This window comes from Cryptomeria japonica, chromosome 2 (assembly GCF_030272615.1).
Source record: "Cryptomeria japonica chromosome 2, Sugi_1.0, whole genome shotgun sequence".
Classification (NCBI taxonomy): domain Eukaryota; kingdom Viridiplantae; phylum Streptophyta; class Pinopsida; order Cupressales; family Cupressaceae; genus Cryptomeria; species Cryptomeria japonica.
Genome location: NC_081406.1, coordinates 399,727,476 through 399,749,641, shown reverse-complemented (window position 1 = coordinate 399,749,641; position 22,166 = coordinate 399,727,476). Strand labels below are relative to the sequence as shown.

At 36.8% G+C, this 22,166-nt stretch overlaps 1 protein-coding gene across 1 annotated transcript in view; it reads left to right on the top strand.

Annotated features, from left to right (window-relative positions):
* Positions 1-22,166, top strand: part of LOC131064457 (DNA-directed RNA polymerase V subunit 1) — a 223,899-nt gene that overhangs the window by 1,479 nt on the left and 200,254 nt on the right. The window contains exons 2-7 of the mRNA XM_057998604.2: positions 3,844-3,964; positions 4,091-4,230; positions 4,554-4,739; positions 5,457-5,561; positions 5,675-5,776; positions 21,728-21,871. Of these exons, the coding sequence (XP_057854587.2) occupies positions 3,844-3,964; positions 4,091-4,230; positions 4,554-4,739; positions 5,457-5,561; positions 5,675-5,776; positions 21,728-21,871 (798 nt within the window). The remainder of the gene's footprint in view (positions 1-3,843; positions 3,965-4,090; positions 4,231-4,553; positions 4,740-5,456; positions 5,562-5,674; positions 5,777-21,727; positions 21,872-22,166) is intronic.

Below are 22,166 nucleotides of genomic sequence, written 5' to 3'. Positions count from 1 at the left end.
TTTTCTCACTGCACAGTGCCCAGAGCTCCTTAAAAATTTGGGGACTGCTCTTGTTCCTTCCCAAGCTCTCAATGCTTTTTGACGTAGTTCCTGAAAATTTTGATTACAAATATTTAATCATCAACTGCCATATGTAGGTGAATAAAACAGAACAATGTTTGTTTGTATTTTTGGGCTTTTCAATTGTATAATTTTTCGAATTCCTTTGATTTCGTTGGCATATGAAATTTTCTCCTTAAAAAATTAGGGACGAGTGCTGAAAGGCTCTTCCTAAGAAGCCCTAGAATTTTGTCCAATGAATTTTAAATGCGTTGCTTGTCCTTCTGCTAACATAGATGCGTCTGTAGAATTTTAGAACATTCATAGTTAAATTTGAATTCGTAACATTCTTTCAGAACTCAGAGGCCAACTGTGTATATACTTTTGCTTTATCAGCTTTTAGGTCTTGAACCTCCATTCGGTAAAGCTTTGGAAGAGAAATGATCAACTTTTAGTTTAACGTGGTAATTAAACACATACACAAACATGTGGAAATAAACTCTCGCATCATCTAGTTACTTGAAGGTAATATGCTTCCTTTGGTCTCCAAACACGCAAGGAGCACGATACCCCTGCGGCTGTGACACTTAACGTCATTAATACCCCTTGGAAACTTTCACGTTTTAATCGCTTCTAGTTTAAGCCATTCATTTCTCTCTGAAGGAAATTCCTAGCTGATCCTAAGAAGGGACTCTTCCAAAAGAATTTTATTAATTAGGACTCAAAAACGTCCGTTTACGACCAACATTGTTTGGTTCTTTCTTAAACCATGTTAACAGCTGCACTTAGATTTCTGGTCTTTCATGCAGTATAACTTATTTTATTTTGCTTTTCTCTGTTGGGAATAGGAATTAGGAACTGTTAAAGAAATGTGGAATTTAATCAAAACCGAAATGAGCTTTGGGCCATATCCTGCAATGGATTTAAGAAACGAAGGCAAGAACAAATCTAGAGCCGCTCAAACAGCCTTCATTCCGACAACTTCTCCCTTTAACGTTGAAGTTGTACACTTGATTAAAAATGCCCTGTTTGTTTTGTACTCAAGGATCTCTCGAGCCACATTAAGCAAGACTACTACTTATTAATCTGCACTATTCATCAATAATTTTAGCTCATTTGTTGAAGTAACAGTTGTAATAAATTTATTCAGCTACTATCTCGTAAGATATTTTTTGTCCGCCATTCATATAGAGAGGCCAACTCACCTGTGGATTGGCTGGCTAATAAAGGGGCATCCTTCCAGGGTAGTCAGCTTTTCAAATTGGTCACTTTGGACAATCAGAAGGGAGCAGTGTACTCTAACTCGCTCAATGCCTAATGGTATATCCAAGTGAGCATGGAGGTATAGTCCTGTAGAGTGAGAGCTTGAACAGCCGGCACAATATTTTTTGTGGGGTGGATTGCTCCAAGGAAACCGCTGGTAACAATGTGTCGACTGTTCATGTGGGGTAGAGGGCTTCAAGTAAAAAGCTGGTAATAATGTGCTGAATGTTGATTTGATCTCTGGGTGTCAAATGCCAATCAAAATCTGTTTAATATTTTTAAGGCTTTTTCACCGCCTTACTACTTGGTCATTATCGGCAGTGCATATGATGAAGTCTTTATTTATTTGGATAACTCAGGGGTATCCCCGCGATCCAGCCCAGCGCCCAACCTGCCTTGGGCTTACTTACTGCCAAGTTGGGGCCAGGAAGGAGCAAGACTAATCCCCTGGGGATGCATGCAATCACTCTCAAACCATGAGCCTCAGGTAAGCCTGAGCCTCGGAGTCGAACCACATGCATCAGGCAAGCCCAAGCCTCGGAGTCGAACTTGAGACCAATGGAGAGCAAACCCACAGCCCAAGCCAACTCCGCTACTCGTGTGGGTTGATGAAGTCTTTCTGTTTATAAACTATCCGGGGAGCAAACCTGGAAAGGATAGCTCACCCGTTGCCTAATTTTTTGTGGATCATTACTATATGTAGTCAGTAGTAGCATGTCTATTTTTGTATTTTAAGCAAGACAACAAATTATTTCTCATGAAAATATATGTTGATCTCCTTTCTACCAATCATTGGACTATATTTTTATAAGGAATATTATATGATCTTTGGCAAATGACAAAAAATAATAATAATATTATTTTTTGTCATTTGCTAAAGCATCATTTAATTAAAACACTTACAAATATAGTCTATAATAAAATAGACATGAACCTGGGGACACTCCTCCAATACTTCCACATGGCCAATAATACCTCATGTGCATAGTGATACAACTCACAATAAAGCTCCAAATTCCCACACCTCTCAAATGAGAGAGAACCTCCTTAAATATAGGAGGAAGGGTGACTTTACTAGTCACACCTTTTCAATAACCCCCACTTGTAAATAATTAATAATCTAATAGTTATTAGATTATAATTATTTCAAATGGGATATGCTTATAAAGCATATAATATATAAGGTTTTATAACCTTATATTAGAACATTATATATAAATGTTATAAGGATGTGATCCCTAATAATATTATGTTCTAACACTTTCTTTATATTCGGGTGGCTGGAACGTGCATCTCTTCCAGTGTTTGTGCATGGAATGTTCAATGTCCCAATTCCTCTCCCTTGGCTTTCATATTTTGTTAGTCTGATATGTTGCAAATTGGAAATTGGTCCATTTCAATGGCGACATGGAGGGTGCCATCATGTCTCCCATCAGCTTTCTGGATAAGAAGAGATACAGGTGTGCTTTAGGTCGAGTATTTCTTGGACTTGAGGATACCTCCTGAGAAGAAAAATGCAGGATAGTTGCTTTAGGCAAGTGAATTTTTTCTAAAATGAAGAGGCATTTTTTCTAAATAACAGAGGTTATGCTCGTTTAAAATATTCAAGTTGCTCTAATATTGGATAGTTTGGCTGGAGGTGGGTTTATTCGAATAGCAGACTATACCAGGTGTTAAATAGAGCACAAACCCTGCTCTTGTGAAGAGCATGATGGCATGACAAGAGGCTCGATCTTCTATTTTGTTGTGTACTTGGGAGGTAGAGGATTTTCCTTCTTAAGCCTCAAAATCAGTTTACGGAAATGTTGGAAGTCAATGGAGGAACTTTGAGAGCAAATTCACTCCATTCAGAATTATGGAGTTTCTGTAGCAGCAAACAGAACCAATTGTCTAGCTCTGACAATTGGTGGACTGGAACCTGCAAATTTTTGAATCACATGATGCTCGTTTTGTTTTGTTTCCTGATTTCTGTTCTCTTTTAATCTCTGAGTACATAATTGGGTTTTACATATATTCATAGTCTGAACTCATCATCTGTTGACTTACAGTCTTGAATGAATTTGTTTTTGACCAGCCTGTTAAATGATCTTCCTATGGTCCATTTTGAATACTGGAAATTCCAATGCTTTTGGTGATTCAATGGCTATTGGCCTTGTTTGCATTCTGATATTTAGTTTGATTAGATTTTTTTGTTGCTTTTTAAGAATTACAGCCTGATTCTTTCCACGCTTTAGGAAAAACACTTATAAAGTTATAATATCTATATTTTGCATTATTGTGGATGTATAACTATAATAGAAATATCGTCATTTATTTTTTGCCCTTCCATTGTATCCTCCTGTTTATAATTGGTGTTGTTTGTTTTGATAAATGTTATGGAATTATGGCAAGGCATGACTGAATTAATTTAGAAATGCTTAAAGATTCACAGGGAATCATACAAATGTGGCTCTACATTATCATTCCCATTCATGTATTTTTGATTCAATGAATGTGGTTTCTATACATTTGAATCACATTTCTTGTTTTTGTATCGTACAGATTAAGGTGTCGGTGTCATCTATTCAACATGCAAGTCAGTTATCAAGTGATCGACTTGGCTTGCCTGTAAAATCTAATAAATGTGAAACATGCGGAAGCGACAAGCTTCATGATTGTGATGGTATGCAGTAATTAAAACATTTTGCCTTTATATAACTGAAACTTTATGGTAAATGTTAATAGTGGAAAAGAATTACTTTTTTAATTTAACCTGTTTTTCCATTTAAAAGTTGTAATATTTTTGCAGGTCATTTTGGTCATTTGAAGCTCCCAACACCAGTATATCATCCGCTCTATGTGCATGAAGTTAAACGCATTCTTGGAAAGATATGTCTGAATTGCTTTCAACTGAAGAAGCAGAATGGAAGAAAAGGGAAGAATAGAAAGGTTAGAGGCAAAGCCTGAAACAAAAAGAGATCTGAGATCTCCCTTTAATCCTTGTACTTGCACCTAAAAAGTGCCCTAAAAAGTGATGCAATGTTTGTTTTTAAGTGAAAAATAAAACTGCCATAAAAAGTGTATTTCTGTAGGTTTCTTTTGGAGTATAAGACAGTGTTTCTAACAAGGTGTAATATTTTTGTATTGCCCAGCTTGACATTATTTTTGTATCACATGACGCAAGCAAACAAATGACACATGGTTGCAAAATGTCTTTTGCTCCAAGTTGTAGGAGGTAGTTTTTGACATGTTATATGCTTTTTTGTGTACAGTCAGGTGATCCTATAAAGGATATACTGGAAGGCTGTGATTCTATGTTGAGTTTTGACGATCACAAAATTGAAGCTACAAGCTTTTCAGAGCTGAAAAGTGTTGGTGGCAAGTTTGATTGGAGCAAAGTTGGAAGTGATATAAATTCAACAGCTAATATTAATTTTTCTGGCATTGCTATGAAAAAGGTACCAGGATATTTTGCAATTTTGCTGAAGATATTAGATAAAATAGTGGGGAGAGTAGCTTAATTTACAATTTGTATGGTAGAAAAAGATTGGTAAATATTATTGCTAGGACTATATTAAAAAAATGTTTTATAAATAGAGTTTCTTGCTTTTTCCTTTTTCATCATTTCTTTAAATTACTAATTAGTAGCACTTTGACATCCTATTGTGAATAAGAGGAAAATATAGCTGGTTTCTCAAATTATGCAGTGCTACTTGTACTAACGAGGATAAGAATTGTGGACCACATATACGTTTGTTCTGATGTTAATATATTATATTTTTGCTTTTGTTTTTGAATGTGTGGAATCTTTATTAGAATTTGGATGTTTGATTCAACTTGTATCTCCTAAGAGTGTGGTAGAGTGTGCATTATGGAGGAAAAGAAACAGAAAGATGGTATAAGTACATTATGTTACTGTACATTTGGATAGCATTTGGGTATGTATGATAAATAAAATGTTAACGGGAAATGCCCATATATATTTCCTTTTCAAGCTATATTTGCTAATTTCTCTCGTAGATGGTTGTGTGGACATGGATACATCAAAATTTTTAAACAATGATGATGTTTGCTAATTTCTCTTGTAGATGGTTGTGGACATGGATACTTCTAAAGTTTTAAACAATGACAACCAATAACTTATTAAACCTGTCTAGACCTTTTACTGATTTCAGGAACCTGAAGATGTAAGTGTTCCACTTCATTCCACTGTCTATATTGATAGGTCAATGAAGAAACAAAAATATGGTAAAGTAGGGAAGATTTCAAAGACATCAAAGGTGAGATATATGTCTGATAAGCACCACAGTTATATGCTTTTTCTGTCTATTATATTCTAAATTTCCAGTTAATCATCTCATCTTCACCAAATTATGATCTTTATAACTTACAGGGTTCTGTGGATTGTACCAATTTGGCCTCATCTACTGTTAAAGATGTGACTTCTAAGAGACAAAAGAATGGTTCAGAGACACAGAATTTGAAGGCAACTAAGGCAAGCAATACTTTCCAACTTTCCGACTATGATGTCCATTCATTTCAAAATGCTGTTATCAGTAATGGTTCAAAATATTTTGATGCATGAATGGATATATTTGAATAGCTGTTGTGAACAATAGCATGATTCTTTAGATTTGGCTATTTGAGTCCTATTCACATGAGGTAACTAATGACATTAGAGACAAGGTAATGGTGAAGTTTCAATAAACATAAAGATTTCCAGTGCTACTGAAATTTATATCACGTATTAGATGATTATGACTGATTACCATTTGGCTAAAGCCTAAAAAAAATCTTTGATAATTCATGTTATCTACATTGAATCACATAATTGTATAGGAAAAATGGTTTTGGATATGAGCTGTGCTCTTCATACTTAATTCATTCATATTTCGATTGTCTTGGAATTTAATTCATATTTGGATTGGCTTGGGATTTAATGTTTATAACCTTTGGCACAGAATTTGCCGAATTTTAAGGAAGAAATTTGAAATCCGGCGAACTTCATGAAAATCTTATAAATTAGTTGAAGTTCGCCCTGTTGGAAATGTTTTCATTGATGTCAAAGGTATAGAGATTGAATGTATATTTTCATTGATGTCAACAAGAACAATGTCATAAGTAGTGTCATTGATGTCAAAAGATAAATGCGCAACAAGAAATAAAGCCAATGCGTTTGGAGCATCTACAAACAATCTTGAGTGATGGTAAAACTAGTTACATGTGAAAGACACAAATGCATATATGAAAGGGTAATATTATAATAAAGGTTTTGTGAAAATGATATCAACAGAAATAATAATGGTTGGACTCAGTGAGAGAAGTAAATGTGTAGTTATAATAAAGTTATTTTGAGGATTCTTACAAGTCTCCATTAAGTATTATTATCCTTACAGCCGACTTCTTATACAAAAGATGTCGACCTTATACAAAAGATGTCGACCTCATCATATATCTTAACAGTCAACTTTCTCAGTCAATACATCCTTGTTTGACAAAGGTCATAGTCGCTCTTCTTTGGAGACTTCAACAAGGGAGTCGTTGAAATATGAGGATTAGAAGTGGTGATTGAAATCATTATTAAGAAATGGTAATTATGCTCAGACAATGCAACTTACAGTGATCAAGTTAGTCCTTTGTTTTTTAAAGACAAACAGCAATCAAGTCCGACTACCTTTGTGCAAGGAGAAGATAAAGAAACAAAAAGTTTGTGAACAGCGATGAACAATGGAGAAAGCGATTACCATTTTGAAGAGTGCCCAAAACAATGAGATTTGATTATAATAAGCAGCAACTTTATTAAGACATAATGCAGCGATCTCAATATGAGGACGGTCAGTAGCAGATTGGTTGACATTATGTGGGAATGGGGCCTGTGGAGATGGTTGATTCTGGGAACCCTACTCCGGCCCCAAACCAAAACCCTAGAAATTTTTTTAAAGCGGCATTGTGCGTGGATTACAAGGTTTCAAGCATGGTAGATAAATCTCAAGCGCTCCATCTTTCAGATGCTGCAGGTATTCTGAACTCTCACTTTCCTATTTGAGCTTCCTCATCTACCCCAGAAATTTGTCTAGACGACTTAGCTTAGGATAGGGAGGTTTTTTTAGTAGATCATGCTTTGATTTGTCGCTTTACAAGGACATGGCCAAAATTGTGTGATTTGCATGCTTGGGTTACTAAAAGTTGGAAGGAATTTTTGGTAGGGGAAGTTAGTATTTTCCCGTGTGCCAAAGGTTTTTTATTCTGGAGTTTGATACCAAGAAAGAAAGGAAAATGGTGCTAGAAAATGGCCCTTGGACTTATCAAGGGGATTTTTTGTGTATGAAGCCTTGGTTTCCAGATTTTGATCCACGCATAGAAATTTTCACTTCTGCATTTTTGTGGGTGAGACTTCCATATCTTCCCATTCAATTTTGGGAACTTGACTGTCTCGAGGCCCTTGGGAATGGTCTTGGCAGGTATCATTGCTCGTCTCCTGAAACTATGAACTACCAAAATTCAACATGTGCCCGAAACTGTGTGGAAATGGATCTGGACAAGGGCCTGCCAGCGGAGATTCTACTAAAGGTGGGCACTAGATGCAGGAATCAAACAGTGAATTATGAGAAAATTCCTTTTAGATGTAGGTTTTTTTTTTCAATGCAACATTCAACATCCCATTGTCACAAACAACGTTCTGGGAGTTCCGGCGTGGTGGATAGGTGCAGAAGCTCTACATTACATTATTCCTCCCAATTCGTCCAAGGTTTCAAATCGGTCTCAAGTTGCTTCAAAGGTTAATCCCGTTTCCTCTACTCCTAAGTTTTCTCCTCCTCTTCCAAATCCCCAGTTGGAGCACGCTATGGTGGTTAAACCCCTTAGTTTAGTGGTTGATCCAATCCAAGTGAACTCGGGGTTGGATATTTCCCCCGAATGTTTGATGACGGTAGGAAATAAGGGTGGGGAGGATTGTGTTGTTGGAGAAGGCAACAATCGAGACAGCCAAGGTTGGATTGAAGTGAAGAGGAAGAAGCATACCACCCAGTTTCAGCATTTTGTATGCTCTTCCATTAAAGAGCAAAATGTATTATCTTAGTTTTGTACTGCAGCCCTTTGGGCTGATTTGCTGATTGCTAGAAATAAGGATAGGTGTCTAGTTTAGTGTTGCTTGTTGCACTCTGCTTAGGAGATGATCTTTTGACTCATGTGGTTTTATGCTAGGGTCTTTGTGGGGTCTGATGATGATATGTATAACTCAGTGGATGTGGGCCATTTTCAATATTTGTATTTACATTTGATTATCAATAAAAATTAATGTATTAGCAGTCAAAATAATAATAATCAAAATTAAATATTTTAAAATATTGAATTCTAACATACTATAAATTAAAACATTGTTGAACTCGATAATTTCTAATATGTTAAATTTTAAAAAACACAAAATAAATAAAAACAAAACCTATAAGTCTAAACAAAAATAAAGAAAAAAGCATAACATATAAAAATCAAAATGAATGAAACATAAAATAAAGTCCTCCTGCAGTGATATACAGAGGCGGCGAACAGCGATTGTATTCGACGACTTGTATATGGGCAAAAAATTGGGCAGAATTCATTGATCGTAGAAGGGAGTTGGCAAATGTCATCTGCATCCCAATGTAATTTCATGAATAAATAGTGAATCCCAGAAGCTTGTGACATGTTTTGCTGCAAAAATATCTATTATGAAACGTTTTTTTAAATACATTTTGATAAACAAAATTTCTAACTTAATTTTCTGTACAAATTTCTGGTTGAATTAAAACGTTTTTTTAGGTTTTTTCCAAATAGGAAATCCGGGCACTCGAGAGTTGAGACGAACTCAGGGGTAAACCTGGCTCGTACTTGACTCTGATTTCGGGCCTTACCTATAGAACCTGGTAACTCAAGATTTGGAGAACAAGTTGAAAAGAAGAATTATAGCATAAGGTGAGAAGAATAGGATCATCCATGTTCTGTTAAAAGGTGGAAATTTGAATGAGGGGTTGGTGCCTCTAGTGGGAAAGGTTCTCATGAATTAGAATGAGGGGTTGGTGCCTCTAGTGGGTAAGTGCTCATGAATTAGAATGAGGGTTTGGTGCCTCTAGCAGGAAACTTCTCACAAATAGAATGAGGGGTTGGTGCCTCTAGTGGGTTGGTACCTACAAATTTGTATAATAAGTTTTCTATATATAAGGAAGCTATTTTACCGTCATTTTCTCTTATAAGGGTTTCCATGTACACATCTTGTGTTCAACTTGTGATGCATAATAGTTTGATTCATGTTAATGTTAATATGCAATGAATATGTTAATGCGATCAAGTTAGATGCTTATAATATAAAGTTGAAAAAGTAAAGTTTTGTCGTTATATCGATTCACCCACCTACCCCTTTCAATATAACCGTGTTCTCAAAACGCCCCAAATTTGTATGGAGAAGGTCCTGAAGTTTGAAACCCAGGGCAACGATTCCAGATCAGCAATTCAAAACCTTGGAGACTGCAAGTCATGATCACGTCCCCTCAATTCTTTCTGTCCGCCGAATAAAAGTCACGCTATTAAAAGGCCCCTATTATTTATTCTAACTATTGAATATTTTTTATATTATATCTGTAGGTCTTCTTTGGCCTTTTCATTTCATTTTGTTATATAGGAATTAATGGGAATGGATGGCTATTAAAAGAGGGCCCCAATCTTCTATTTTTAATAAAATATATTATATTAAAACATTGATGCAAACAAAATATACACAGTTGAATCCAGAAACTTAGCATAATATATTAAAACGTATTAATATTGTTTTGTTTTTATCTTCTTTAATATATTAATCTTATACATTAAAACTTAATATAATAAAATATTTTTTTAGATTATTTAATTATTAATATATATAAAATATAAAATTTAATATATCTATTAAAGTTTATTTATTTTAGTAATTTTGTAGATTTTTTATTTATATAAGTTGAATTTTTTGTCAAACTTCCTGAATCTTTTTACTTGCTGAACATCATCCGAATTTTATTGTTGCGGAACACGAATTCGAATTTGAATCTTGTGACTTATTTAATAACAGTGAGATACCACTGAGTTTTTTACTTTCAGAGAAGAATGGTGCAGTTGGTGTAATTTACAGTACTACTGCTTTAACTTAGTTTATAACAGTGAGATACCACTGAGCTTTTTACTTATCACAGAAGAATGGTTCAGTTGGTGTAATTTACAGTACTACTGCTTTAACTTATTTAAGCTATAGTCAGTAAAAAATATGTCAGGTGACCTTTTTAGGGTATAATCAAATGAAAATCTATCAGATGTTAACGTTAGGCCCAAGAGGGGCAGAATGGAAATTGATTATTATTGTATCTCATTGGTTGTTACATACCATAGGAATGTTTACTCTCTTTAATTTCGGCAGAAGAACTGTTTGTTACATAGAAATGTTTGCATTCTTATTTTATAGGGCAGATGAACAGTTTAACTGCCACATACATATCTAAACAGAAAAATATTATACAAATATTAATAGATATGTTAAAACCTGATAATGGTCACGTTAACATCCCCCCCTTAGTTTGAAGGCGTTATCATGAAACCAAGCAGAAAATTCTTCTCTCAGCCAAGCACTTTGGTGAAAATATTTGCTGGCTGATCTGAAGTTTCTTAAAAAAACCTGTTCCTATGACAGGTCTTAAATTTGTTTGAACTAAGCTTGTAACCTTGACAGGGTTTAAAGTTTGAATGACAAAGTTCAAACTTTGATAATGAACATGTTGCCTTGACAAGTCTCAAGTTCGATAATGAGATTGTTGCCTTGACAGTCTCACATTTTGAGAATGAGCTTGTTGCGTTTTGTCCATGCTGCAATTTGAAAAAATGACCAAACCTTAGTGGCCAGTATGAGTAGTCACCAACTATCTGCGTTTTGTCCACGCTGCAATTTGAAAAAATGACCAAACCTTAGTGGCCAGTATGAGTAGTCACCAACTATCGATCTGGGACGACTCTGCATTATCACTGATAATAATATCTGAACTAGCACACATTGGGTGCAATCAATACATTGTCGAGGAACATATACACATCTAGTGTCCACCAATAATATCTGCAACCAAATAATATCTGAAATAGAACACATTGAGTCCAACATAATAATATAATATTGAAGTGTAATTACTGCACCAATCAATCAAATCAAAATGAAGTCTTCGCTTGAATTTGACACACAAGATTCCTCCCTTTGGCAGATGAGACAGGAAAAGGCCAACGACTTGGTCTCCTTGATGGAGTTACTGAACAAAAGGAAACATCTTTATCTCTATAGCCTCAAATAATTGGAATACACTAGTAAGGAGCAACATCATCATAAACATGATGGCTGCTGCAACTATGGAGGAGGTTGCAGGTAGGGCCGAGAGGCCTTAGCCATGTTGTTTTCTTCTGTTTTCTGCTTCGAAAGTGGCACAGGGTGGGATAGTGTTGTGTGAAGGGGGTTTGGTGTCTGTGACGTGGTTTTGGCATTTTTCCTATTGCTTCTTCGTGCGTTTGGGTGGGTGATCTGCAGTGTTTGGTGGTAGTGGTTTGGTCAACTTTGGTGTGCCTAGTTCGGGGTTTGGGCATTGGTGTTTGGAGTTTTTTTGTCTTTTTCCTATTGCATGCGAGAGGTTTTGGAGAGGGGTTTGGGTTTTGGCTCTGTGCTTTTTTATTTTTCTTTGGGAGCTTTGCATGGCAATGCCTAGAGGTGTATTGGGCATGCAGAATCTCACCTTCAGTGATGTCGTGCTAGGGGAAAGTTCGGCTCCAATCATTCATGAGAATCCTATTTTTGGCTTGAAGGGTGCAGGCATCGGAGAAAATTCTTCTCAAATTGAGGGCTTTAAGCCTACAAAGGTAAATGGATGTTTAGCTAAGAGTGATACTAGTCCTGTTCTTGTGATCCAGCCTAACTTTGTTGAGGAGGATATTAATTATTTGACTAATCATGCCTTGATTTGTAAGTTCTTGGGAATTCGGGTGTATTTGCCCTTCTTGGAATCTTGGGCCCATCACACATGGAATCTAGAGGGGGAAATGGAGGTGGTGTTAGTTGCCAATAGCTACTTTTTGGTGGTTTTTTCATGCATGTCAGATAGAAATAAGGTTTTTGAAGGGGGGACCTTATTTCTACAATCAAGTTGGTCTGTCTCTTCATTAAGCTGTGGCATGTTCGATTTAACCCTATAGAAGAGCTTTTGTTGAGGGTTATGGTTTGGGTGAGGCTTCCGTGGTTTCCACTGCAATTTTGGAGAAACAATATTTTCAATTTAGTTGTGGCACAACTTGGCAAGCCGGTGGGTCCTTCATGACAAACTATGGACAAAAAGGTACTATTACTAATGCTTGTGTTTGTGCTGAAATTGATTTGAATAAGCCATTACCCGATTCCATGGAAATTCGTCTTGGATCCAATTCTTGGATTCAACAATTACATTATGAAACTCTTCCTTTTTGCTACCGGATTTGTCATTAATATGGCCATTTGCAGCGAATGTGCCCGAAATCTAAACATGCAGGGGCTGCTAATAATGGGTCATCTCACCCATTGCCTAAGCAAGATAACGATAAAGCACCCATGGTGGAGGATAAAGAGGGATTTGTTCCAGTCAAAACATGAAATAAGGGTAGAGGTCAGAAGAGAACTTTTAAAGATAGGTAGACTAATGAGGTGTTTAACAGGTTTGATGCGCCAGAGGATTTGGAACAGTTTGATGAGGAGCTTACAGTATGGCTATCGGTTTGGCAGCTCAGGAAATGGATCAAGTACATGTTGAGAAGGATATTACTCTTCAGATTGGTAGTCAAGATGCAGGCCAAGAGGCCCAAATGGATATAGATATTCCTTTGCTAACTTCTGGTAGCTGGCAGGAAATGGAAGTAAGGAAATCATCAATTCTTCAGGTTCTATCAGCTCAGTGATTAAACCTCAAGAAAGATTCTTTAGATGGAAGTAAAAGTAAGGGAACCTTGCTTGTATTGGGACTGCAACAAAGGTTATTGAAAAGGGTGCTCTTGAAAGGCCTCCTACAACAAAGGTTAAGAAGAAAGGTCAGGAGAAGTTAAAGTTAATTGGCCGCTGAGGAAATGGATCAAGTAGATGTTGAGAAGGATATGACTCTTCATATTGGTACTCAAGATGCAGGCTAGGAGGCCCAAATGGATATAGATATTCCTTTGTTGACTTCTGGTACGGTGGTTGGAAATGGAAGTAAGGAAATCATCAATTCTTCAGGTCCTATCAGCTCAGCGCTAAACCTCAAGAAAGATTCTTTAGATGGAAGTAAAAGTAAGGGAACCTCGCTTGTATTGGGATTGCAACAAAGGTTATTAAAAAAGGTGCTACTGAAAGGCCTTTTAGAACAAAGGGTAGGAAGAAAGATCAGGAGAAGTTAAAGTTAATTGGTGAGACTTTGGTGGAGTTGGGCTTTGTAAAGATCATTGATTCCCATTTCTCTCCTAAAAAATGATTGTACTATCTTGGAATGTACAGGGGTTGAATAGCATCCCTGGACAAAAGGCTATTTGAGAGTTGATTGGATCTCATGCTCTTGATGTGGTGTTTATGTAGGAATCTAAGTTATCGGTTGATGGTATGTTAAATAAGGCTCCCCAAATTTGGGCTCGAAGCCATTGTTTGTGTATTGGGGCTCAGGGCAACTTAGGGGGTATGGCTTGCCTTTGGGATCCTCGTAAGATAGTGCCTCTTTGGTGGATTTCTAGCAGGTCTTCCATCTCTATGGTTGTTGTAAGCTGAGAGTTTGGTGAGAATCATCTTTTCACGAATGTTTATGCTCCAATGGATATTGTGGGGACGTCTATGCTTTGGTCTCATATCAGATATGTTAGATCTATTGCTCCTCTAGATCATTGTAGGAGATTTTAATGCAAACTCTAGTCTAGAGGAAAAAAGGGGTGGTGATGTTAGGCTTGATCCTTCGTCAAGGGTTCTAAGGGATAATATTGAGTTCTTGAGGGTTGTGGATGTTAAACCTACTAATGGACTTTTCACTTGGAATAATGGGAGATGTGGAGAGGCTATAGCAAAGAGATTAGACATGTTTTTGGTCTCTTGTTTTTGAATGGGTGATAATTGGGTGATTAGCCTTGGGATTCTAGATTGGAAAGAATTTGACCATAGGTCGATCAAATTTAATGCTACTCACTTTCGTGTCTCTAAAAATCCTTTAAGTTTCAGCTCATGTGCCTTTGAGATACTTCCCTTAGGACCTTATGATGGATTGGTGGCAAGAGGGGGAGCCTGCTTATGGCACTAGAATGTACTCATTTGTCAAGCAAGTTCAATTCATCAAGTATAAGATTAAAAGGTGGAACAAGCTATGTTTTGACAACATTTTCATGGCGAAGGTTTAGGCATAGTCTCGGGTGGATGCCATTACTCGTCAGATCAAAGATCAAGGCCTCTCAGAGAATTTGTAGAGAGAGGAGTAAGTTGCAGTGAAGGAGTTGGAGGAATGGGAGCTTTAGGAGGAAATTTATTGGAAGCAAAAGTCATGAATTGATTGGCTCCAAGAAGGTGACAGGAACACAAAGTTTTTTCACAACTCAATAAAGGATCAGAGATATGGTAATACTATCACTTCTCTCATTTCCTCTGAGGGAGTCCCTCTCTCTTCCTATAGAGAGTTTTCTTATGAGGCTACTAGATTCTTCGAGGCCTTATTTGTTGAGGATACCCCTCCTACCATTATGGAAGAAGGGCTAGTGCTTGCTTGTATTCCATCTTTTGTCTCTACTGAAATGAATGAGAACCTATGTAGACCTATCTCTATGGATGAAGTTGAAGGGGTGGTGTTCGGTATGAAGAAGAGTAAAGCTTCTGGGCCTTGATGGCTTTCTTGTAGAATTTTATCAAGAATTTTGGGAGATAATCAAGTTTGATCTCATGGAGGTGGTGCATGAATCTTATAGAAACAAGAAGATGCTAAGGGGCATTTTGACTCCTTTTGCCGCATTGCTTTATGTAATGTGATTTACAAAATAATCACAAAATTGATTGTTCAGAGGCTTAAGCCATGGCTCACTAAATTGTTTTTTGAAGAATATGGAGGTTTTGTTTCTAGGAGACAAATTCTTGACGGGGTTATTATAGTGATAAAGGCTTATTCATTCAATGGCAATTTCTAAGGAAAAGGCTATGTCTAAAATTGGACATGGCCAAAGCATATGAAGAGTCAAATGGAGTTTCCTTTGTAAAGCTTTTGAAGCCTTTGGTTTTAATAATGAGTGGACTAATTGGGTTATGAGTTGTATTACTACTTCTTTTGCCGTTCTCATCAATATTGTGCCTATAGAGTAATTTGGGGCTTGTATTTTATGGCAGGGTTATCCTCTTTCCCCATACTTGTTTATTTTGATGGTAGAAGGGTTGGGAAGATTTATCAATTCTCAAGTAAGCCAATGATTGATCCAAGGTTGGAATTGGGGCAATGGTCTTCCTCCTCATCTTCAGTTTGTGGATGACACGACTTTTATGGTAGTAGCTTGAGTTCTAGAGGCTACTAACTTGAGGAAGTCTTTGGATACCGGCGTTCCACGGGGATGCATCCCCCCCCAATAAAACCTGTGTTCTCTGTAGGGGGACGTTTCCGAGACTTGGGGACTTGGGGGAAACGTCCCCCCCATAGCACCATTATTTTCGCCACCTCTGGCGGGGACGACGCTGGGTCGCTTGCTATATGTCAACATGCCATTACATACTGACTGCAATCTTTAACTTTGTGAAAACTAGTTGGCCTTTCATGGGGCACTCACAAAGATGTTATATTGCAGATTTTGCCTTGAAGATTTCAATTCACCTCTATTTTTATATCAGCACTGCCCCCCCACCATCGCTTCCCTGCCGTCCCCCGTCGTCCCCAAATTTAGGCCCTTGATCCCCACGTCCGCCTGTCCCCTAGTTAGGAAACTCTGTGTAACGCTGCTGGATACTTATTTGGCAACTTTTGGTCAACTGACTAATGAAAATAAGTCCTTTATCTTCTTTTTAATTACCCTTTTAACTATCCAAGCCAGGATTGCAAAGATTTTAAGGTTCTAGATTGGTGCTCTTCCTTTTTCTTATTTTGGAATTCCTGTTTGTTCACCCTCTTGCTAGGGGGTTTTGGCAGGATGTTTTGGATAAGTTCCGCAAGAAGCTGAGCCATTGGACTAATAGATGGCTTTCAATGGATGGAAGAGTCTCTTGAAGTCTGTGGTTGAGGCTCTCCCTATATGTAGATGTTTTGTGCAGACTGCTCTGGTAAGTTTTATAAAGGAATTTGATGCTCTCTCCAGGCAGTTTTTGTGGAATGATAATTTGCTTTCCTCTAAGTGGAATTTGGTTAAATGTGAATCAGTTTGTAGGCCGTTACAAGATGGGGGCCTTGGGTTGCGTCAATCAGGTATGAATAGTCAGGTTTTGGCTTGTAAGCTTTTTTGGAGATGGTGCACTAGCCAAGATCAAGGCTAAGCCAAAATTCTCAATGTAAAGTATTTGGGGGGAGTGGATAGCAGAGATGTTTCAAGATGCAATATGATTGGCAAAGGATCTATGATTTGGGATACTCTTAAAAGAGTAGCATAGGTTGTTAAGCAAGGCCTCTTTTGGATTTGTTACAAAGGAGCTGAAGCTTTGTTCTAGTATGACTCTTGGGATGGATTTCCTCCCATTTTATCAATTTCCATAGTTGCAGTCTATTCGTGATAGCTTTCTTGAAGCTGGTTGGAGTAGAGTTGAGGAATTTAAAGTTATCTAGAGAGTGGGTCTAGGAGAAGTGGCAAGATGGAAAGAGCCGCATGAATGGCCTCATGGGGGATCAATGGACACTCGGGAGCAACTTGCTAGGATTTTGGCAGGAAGGATGTGTAGCTCCTTGATGGGTTAAGATGTCCTTGCTTGGGGTCAAAACCCAAAAGGAAAATTTTTGTTGGCCTTTGGGTATATGGAGTTAGATAGATTGACTTACGGGAAGTTGACTCTTCCTTGGTGGAAGCAAGTTTGGAATCGGTTTTCTTTGCCCAAGTGTAATTTATTCCTGTGGCTGGTGGTGTAAAATAGAAGCCTTACCTGGAAAATCTTAGGAAAATAGGATTTTATGAACCTTCAATGTGTTTTTTATGTCAGAATGAGGAAAGTACCCTGCATCTCTTCTTCTAGTGTGCTTTTTTAAAGGAAATTTGGCATTTTTGGTGGGGACCTTGGAAGCATGCTTGTGTTCATGCTGATTCTTTGTTGGAGTTCTAGAATAGTCTTGGTAGACCCCCTGCTAAAACCTCCTTTCTCCAGGTAGCTTGCAATATTGGCCTCTCCTTTATTATTTGGCAATTGTGGTTAGAAAGAAACTGTAGGATTTTTCAGGATAGAAGGTTGTTAGCACAACAAGTGTGGTAGAGAATTATTAATATGTTGCAGGAAACTTTACTGGCAAAATGTGATCTCCTCGTAAATGTGGACCCTAGTGACATGCCTGTTATTCAGAATTTGAATATTTTAATAGGGAATCCCTTTCAAGGAGTCGACAAGTCCGGTGTTAATATGCTAAAAGGAAAGTTAAGCGGGTTGGTAAGTGGCTCCTTCGCCCTCGGGTGTTCTCAAGACTAATATTGATGGCTTCTCTCGAGGAAATCTAGGACATGCCGGAATTGGAGGTATTGGTAGGGATAGTTTGGGAAATGTGATTTTCCTATTTTTTGTTTGTAAGGGACATCAAACTAATAACCTTATATAGGCTTTGGCTGTTCTTTGTGCGCTTGAGCAATGATTTGCCCTTGGGTGGAGCAAGGTTTTTTATGAATTTGACTCCCAGGTTGTTATGGACATGTTAAATAAGCAGAGGTTGGAGGATGTTGATTGGCATCTAGCGGTGGTGGGTAGATAAATTCTGAGTTTGAAGGACTCTATGGAGTCAGTTACTTTCTGTTATATACTCCAAGGGAGTGGAATAAGGCTGCTGATTTTTTGGCAAAGTGGGCTTCTGAGAAGATGGATGGCTGGAATATTGGGGGAAGGGGTGATTTGCCCCAGGATTGTGCCCAATTTCTTGATAAGATTGTAAAGGATGATATGATAGGTTATTTGTGATCCTTTCTGGATCACTTTTTGATTGGTTTCATCTTGTTATTGTACTGTTTTTACTGGTTCAATAAATTTTTAACCCCTTTTTCCAAAAAAAAAAAAAAAAGACATTATCATAAACTTCATTGTTAACATCACCAGCAATATTGTCGTTGCCAGCAGCATTACAAACATCATTGTCATCCCTAATAGCAGGGTCAACAGCACTCAAAATATCCTTTTTTGGGGCATCCAACTCAAATATCTGTCAAATTTGTCACAGCGCTAGTGTCTAAAGAATGATCTGATGTCTCCCCTAGGACTGGTTCAGACAAAGGATTAGCAACACATAACACAGATTTTTGCACTTCTGAAAGCAATGAGAAGAATCATGAGTATGTTGACAAGTGAAAGAATAGGGGTGTAGATCAAAACATGAAACTGATGTATGGCCATAACAACCACAATAGGAACACAATTTTGGTTGAAATAATTTGACACATGTAGAGAAAGATTTAACTTGACATGCATTTGTAAGTCCTCTAGATACAAATTTGACAGGTTTAGAATATTCTGGGATACAAGAGGACGAGATTTTCCCCTAGCTGTTATCTGAGATTCCAAAACTTTCACAATGGGTTTGGGTGAAGTATCAAATTTTGACTCAGTGGGTTTCTGCTTTTGCATTTTGGTTGGTGGCATTTCTGGGCCATAGGCTTGGACACACATTTTGCCTCTGTGACACAAGGAAGACACAACATGTGTCTTCAAGTACATATTGGTTTTATTTGCTTGCTTTGTTGAAATGCTAGAAGAAGATACATCTTGCTTAACTTCTTTCTGCTCTGTGTTTTCTAACTGATCTTGTAACCTATTAAGTTTTTTACTCAATAATATGTTTGGTTACAAAGTTGCAATAATGAAGGTTTATATTGTCTCCAACATTCAGATATCAATTTTGTCTCATCTGTTGTGCTTACAGTGAAATTTTAGAGACAGTATGCCCTCTGTGAATAATGTGGACATGATTGTAGTTATTTGACAAACGCCTTATAAGATCAATTATATCCTTGTTACTTCCAAAGATAACCATATTACTCCATAAATAGTTAAAAAATAAAGAACAGATACTATACATCAGCATTATCTTCCTTAACAGTTAACATTTTTCTAAACAAAACCACTGATCATGCATTTCTTGACCATATTTTTCTTCACACTGTCATGTCTGTCACAGAAATTGCCAGTCCTCTTCTTTTGAATTTATGAAAATTTTTACAGAATAGTGGCGAATGATTTGAATAAGCAGATGCATTGGCAAAAACAAACATACACATCGGTTGACAAAAGAAGCAAAACAATCTATCTCTTGCTGTTCCCAGCACTTCCAGTGATCAGTTCAGGAATTTCCTTTTTATTCCATCACTGATGGCAGTAGTATTAAGAAAAAAATAAGCTTCCCATGGCAGACACTTCTCTAACCACACGTGACCTTTACTCATTGTTTATACAAATCTGGAATTGCTTAAATACTTATTTTTATGTGTTTACATAATGGATTTCCATGCAGCAGTCAAACAGGAAACGATAAGTCCAAAATATGATGGGCAAGAGTGTCAACACCTTAAATCAGCTGGCAAAATAGAGGAACATTTATATCTCACTTATGCATATCAATAGCTTAGTTTTTCAGTAGATCAGCCACCACAAATCAGCGATCAATGATGACTCACTCTCTAAACAAATTAGGAATGCTTAAAATGGTACCCAAATCTTATTGAGAATAGTGGACGATTCTACCTCTCTGCGTCATGATGATTTGAGCAGTACTTGCAACGTAAGTTGAATCTCAAATCAGCTACCAACACACATCCACTGGCTTCACATGAGCACACGATTGCAGATTCATCTGCTCCTCATGTTCAACCATCCTGGTGCTCTGATACCACTGTTAGGCCCAGGAGGGGCAGAATAGGAAGTGATTTTTATTGTATTTCATTGTTTGTTACATAGGAAAGTTTACATTGTTATTTTATAGGCAGAAGAATAGTTTGACTGCCACATAACTATCTAAACTGAGAATCAGTTTATTGAATTTACAAATGTGTAACCTTCGTGATTAACACATTAACATGATATGCATATGTATTGTCATGAAATTAAGTGTCAGAAAGTAACAGAATAGTTTAGTGAGCATACTTGGCTGAATCTGTACCACATTAAATTCCTCATAAGTCAATGTAAGCATCATTGTTTACATTATTATTATCATTTAGAAGGTGGTTTCATGTATTTTATATAGCCTTTTAATGCCAATTTTTTTTGTAAATATTAAGGTAGGACAGCAACCATAAAATATCAGTTAATTTTTTTGTTAACTTTTATTTCTGAGTATGCACGACACCTTGTCAGTAAATTGGCTTCTTCAGATAGCTTAGTTTATGTGCGTAGCTAAATTTATAGCACATTGGAGATTTTTTTGTTAACGGCAAACTTTTAGTTTTCTTTAATTTTACTTTCGAATTTAATGTTTATGATATCACGTATTTGGGATCATTTTTTGTGCTTGATGCTGCAGCTTCTGAAAAGTAGAAAACAAAGGAAAATGACAGATGGTGTTGAATGCTTCATTTGTTCTCTCATATATATATCAATTCATGTTTGGATTGGCTCAGGGATCAAATGTTTATGGCAGTAAGATATCAGTTACTAATTTACTTACAACAGAAGAATGGTGCAGTTGGGGTAGTATATAAATAATATCAGACTACTGCTTATAGTTATAGTCCAGTAAAAATATGTTAGGTGACTACTTTAGGCTATAGTAAAGCAAAAATCCATCCGATGATGTTAATACCTAATTGTACTAAATCAAGCTCTAGAAATTAGAGGAAGAGTTTAGTTGGTGTGCTTGGCTGAATCTATTTGCATTGAATTCCTCATAATTTCAAATTGGTACGCATTTATTGACCACTACTTTCATCTAGAAGGTTATCCACATGCAGTTTACATAGCCTTTTTATGCCACAATTGTTTTGCTAAATACTACAATAGGATGCCAACCATGAAAGGTAGTGGCTTTTTCAGTTTGGTTTGTTTTTATTTCTGAGTTTGCATGACATCTTGGTAGAATATTAATTCCACTATTAACAAAATAGGTTACCAATGTGCTTAGCTGAATCTATACTATATTGGAGATTTTTTGGGGCAAATATTGCTATAGCACACAAATCATGAGTCTTAGGTAATATTATTATAGCATATGAACCATGAATCTTAAGTTTTTGATTTGTTTAGTTTTATTTCTGAGTCTAATGTTAATGTTTGATTCTTGGAACAAAAAAAATGTTTTTGCAGGGGAAGTCATTTTTCATGCACAATGCTGCAGCTTCTGGGAAACAGAAAACAAAGCAAAATGATTTAATAAATGAGGAGGTCTCATTTGCACACAGTGGATTGAAAACCATGTCTCGAAACAAAAAAGCTTGTCCATACTGCCAGGTATAATCTTGATGATTTGTATTTACCTTTATTTACTGAAAGAGCATAAATTTTTAAACTTATCAGAATTTCCCAAAAGTATAAATTTGGTATTTCTGTGGTGCCATAGTGATTTTATGGTTGGAAAATACATCTTTTAAACTGTTTAAGGCTGATAGCTGGTAGTGAGCCTTGGTGCCAGTCAAACAAAATAATTCCTGCCAAAAGGATCTGAGGAATTCTAATATCCCTGTTGCTAACAATTGTCTTAGGTAAGCCATGTGTAGCCTGAATACTTATGATCCACTACAACGAG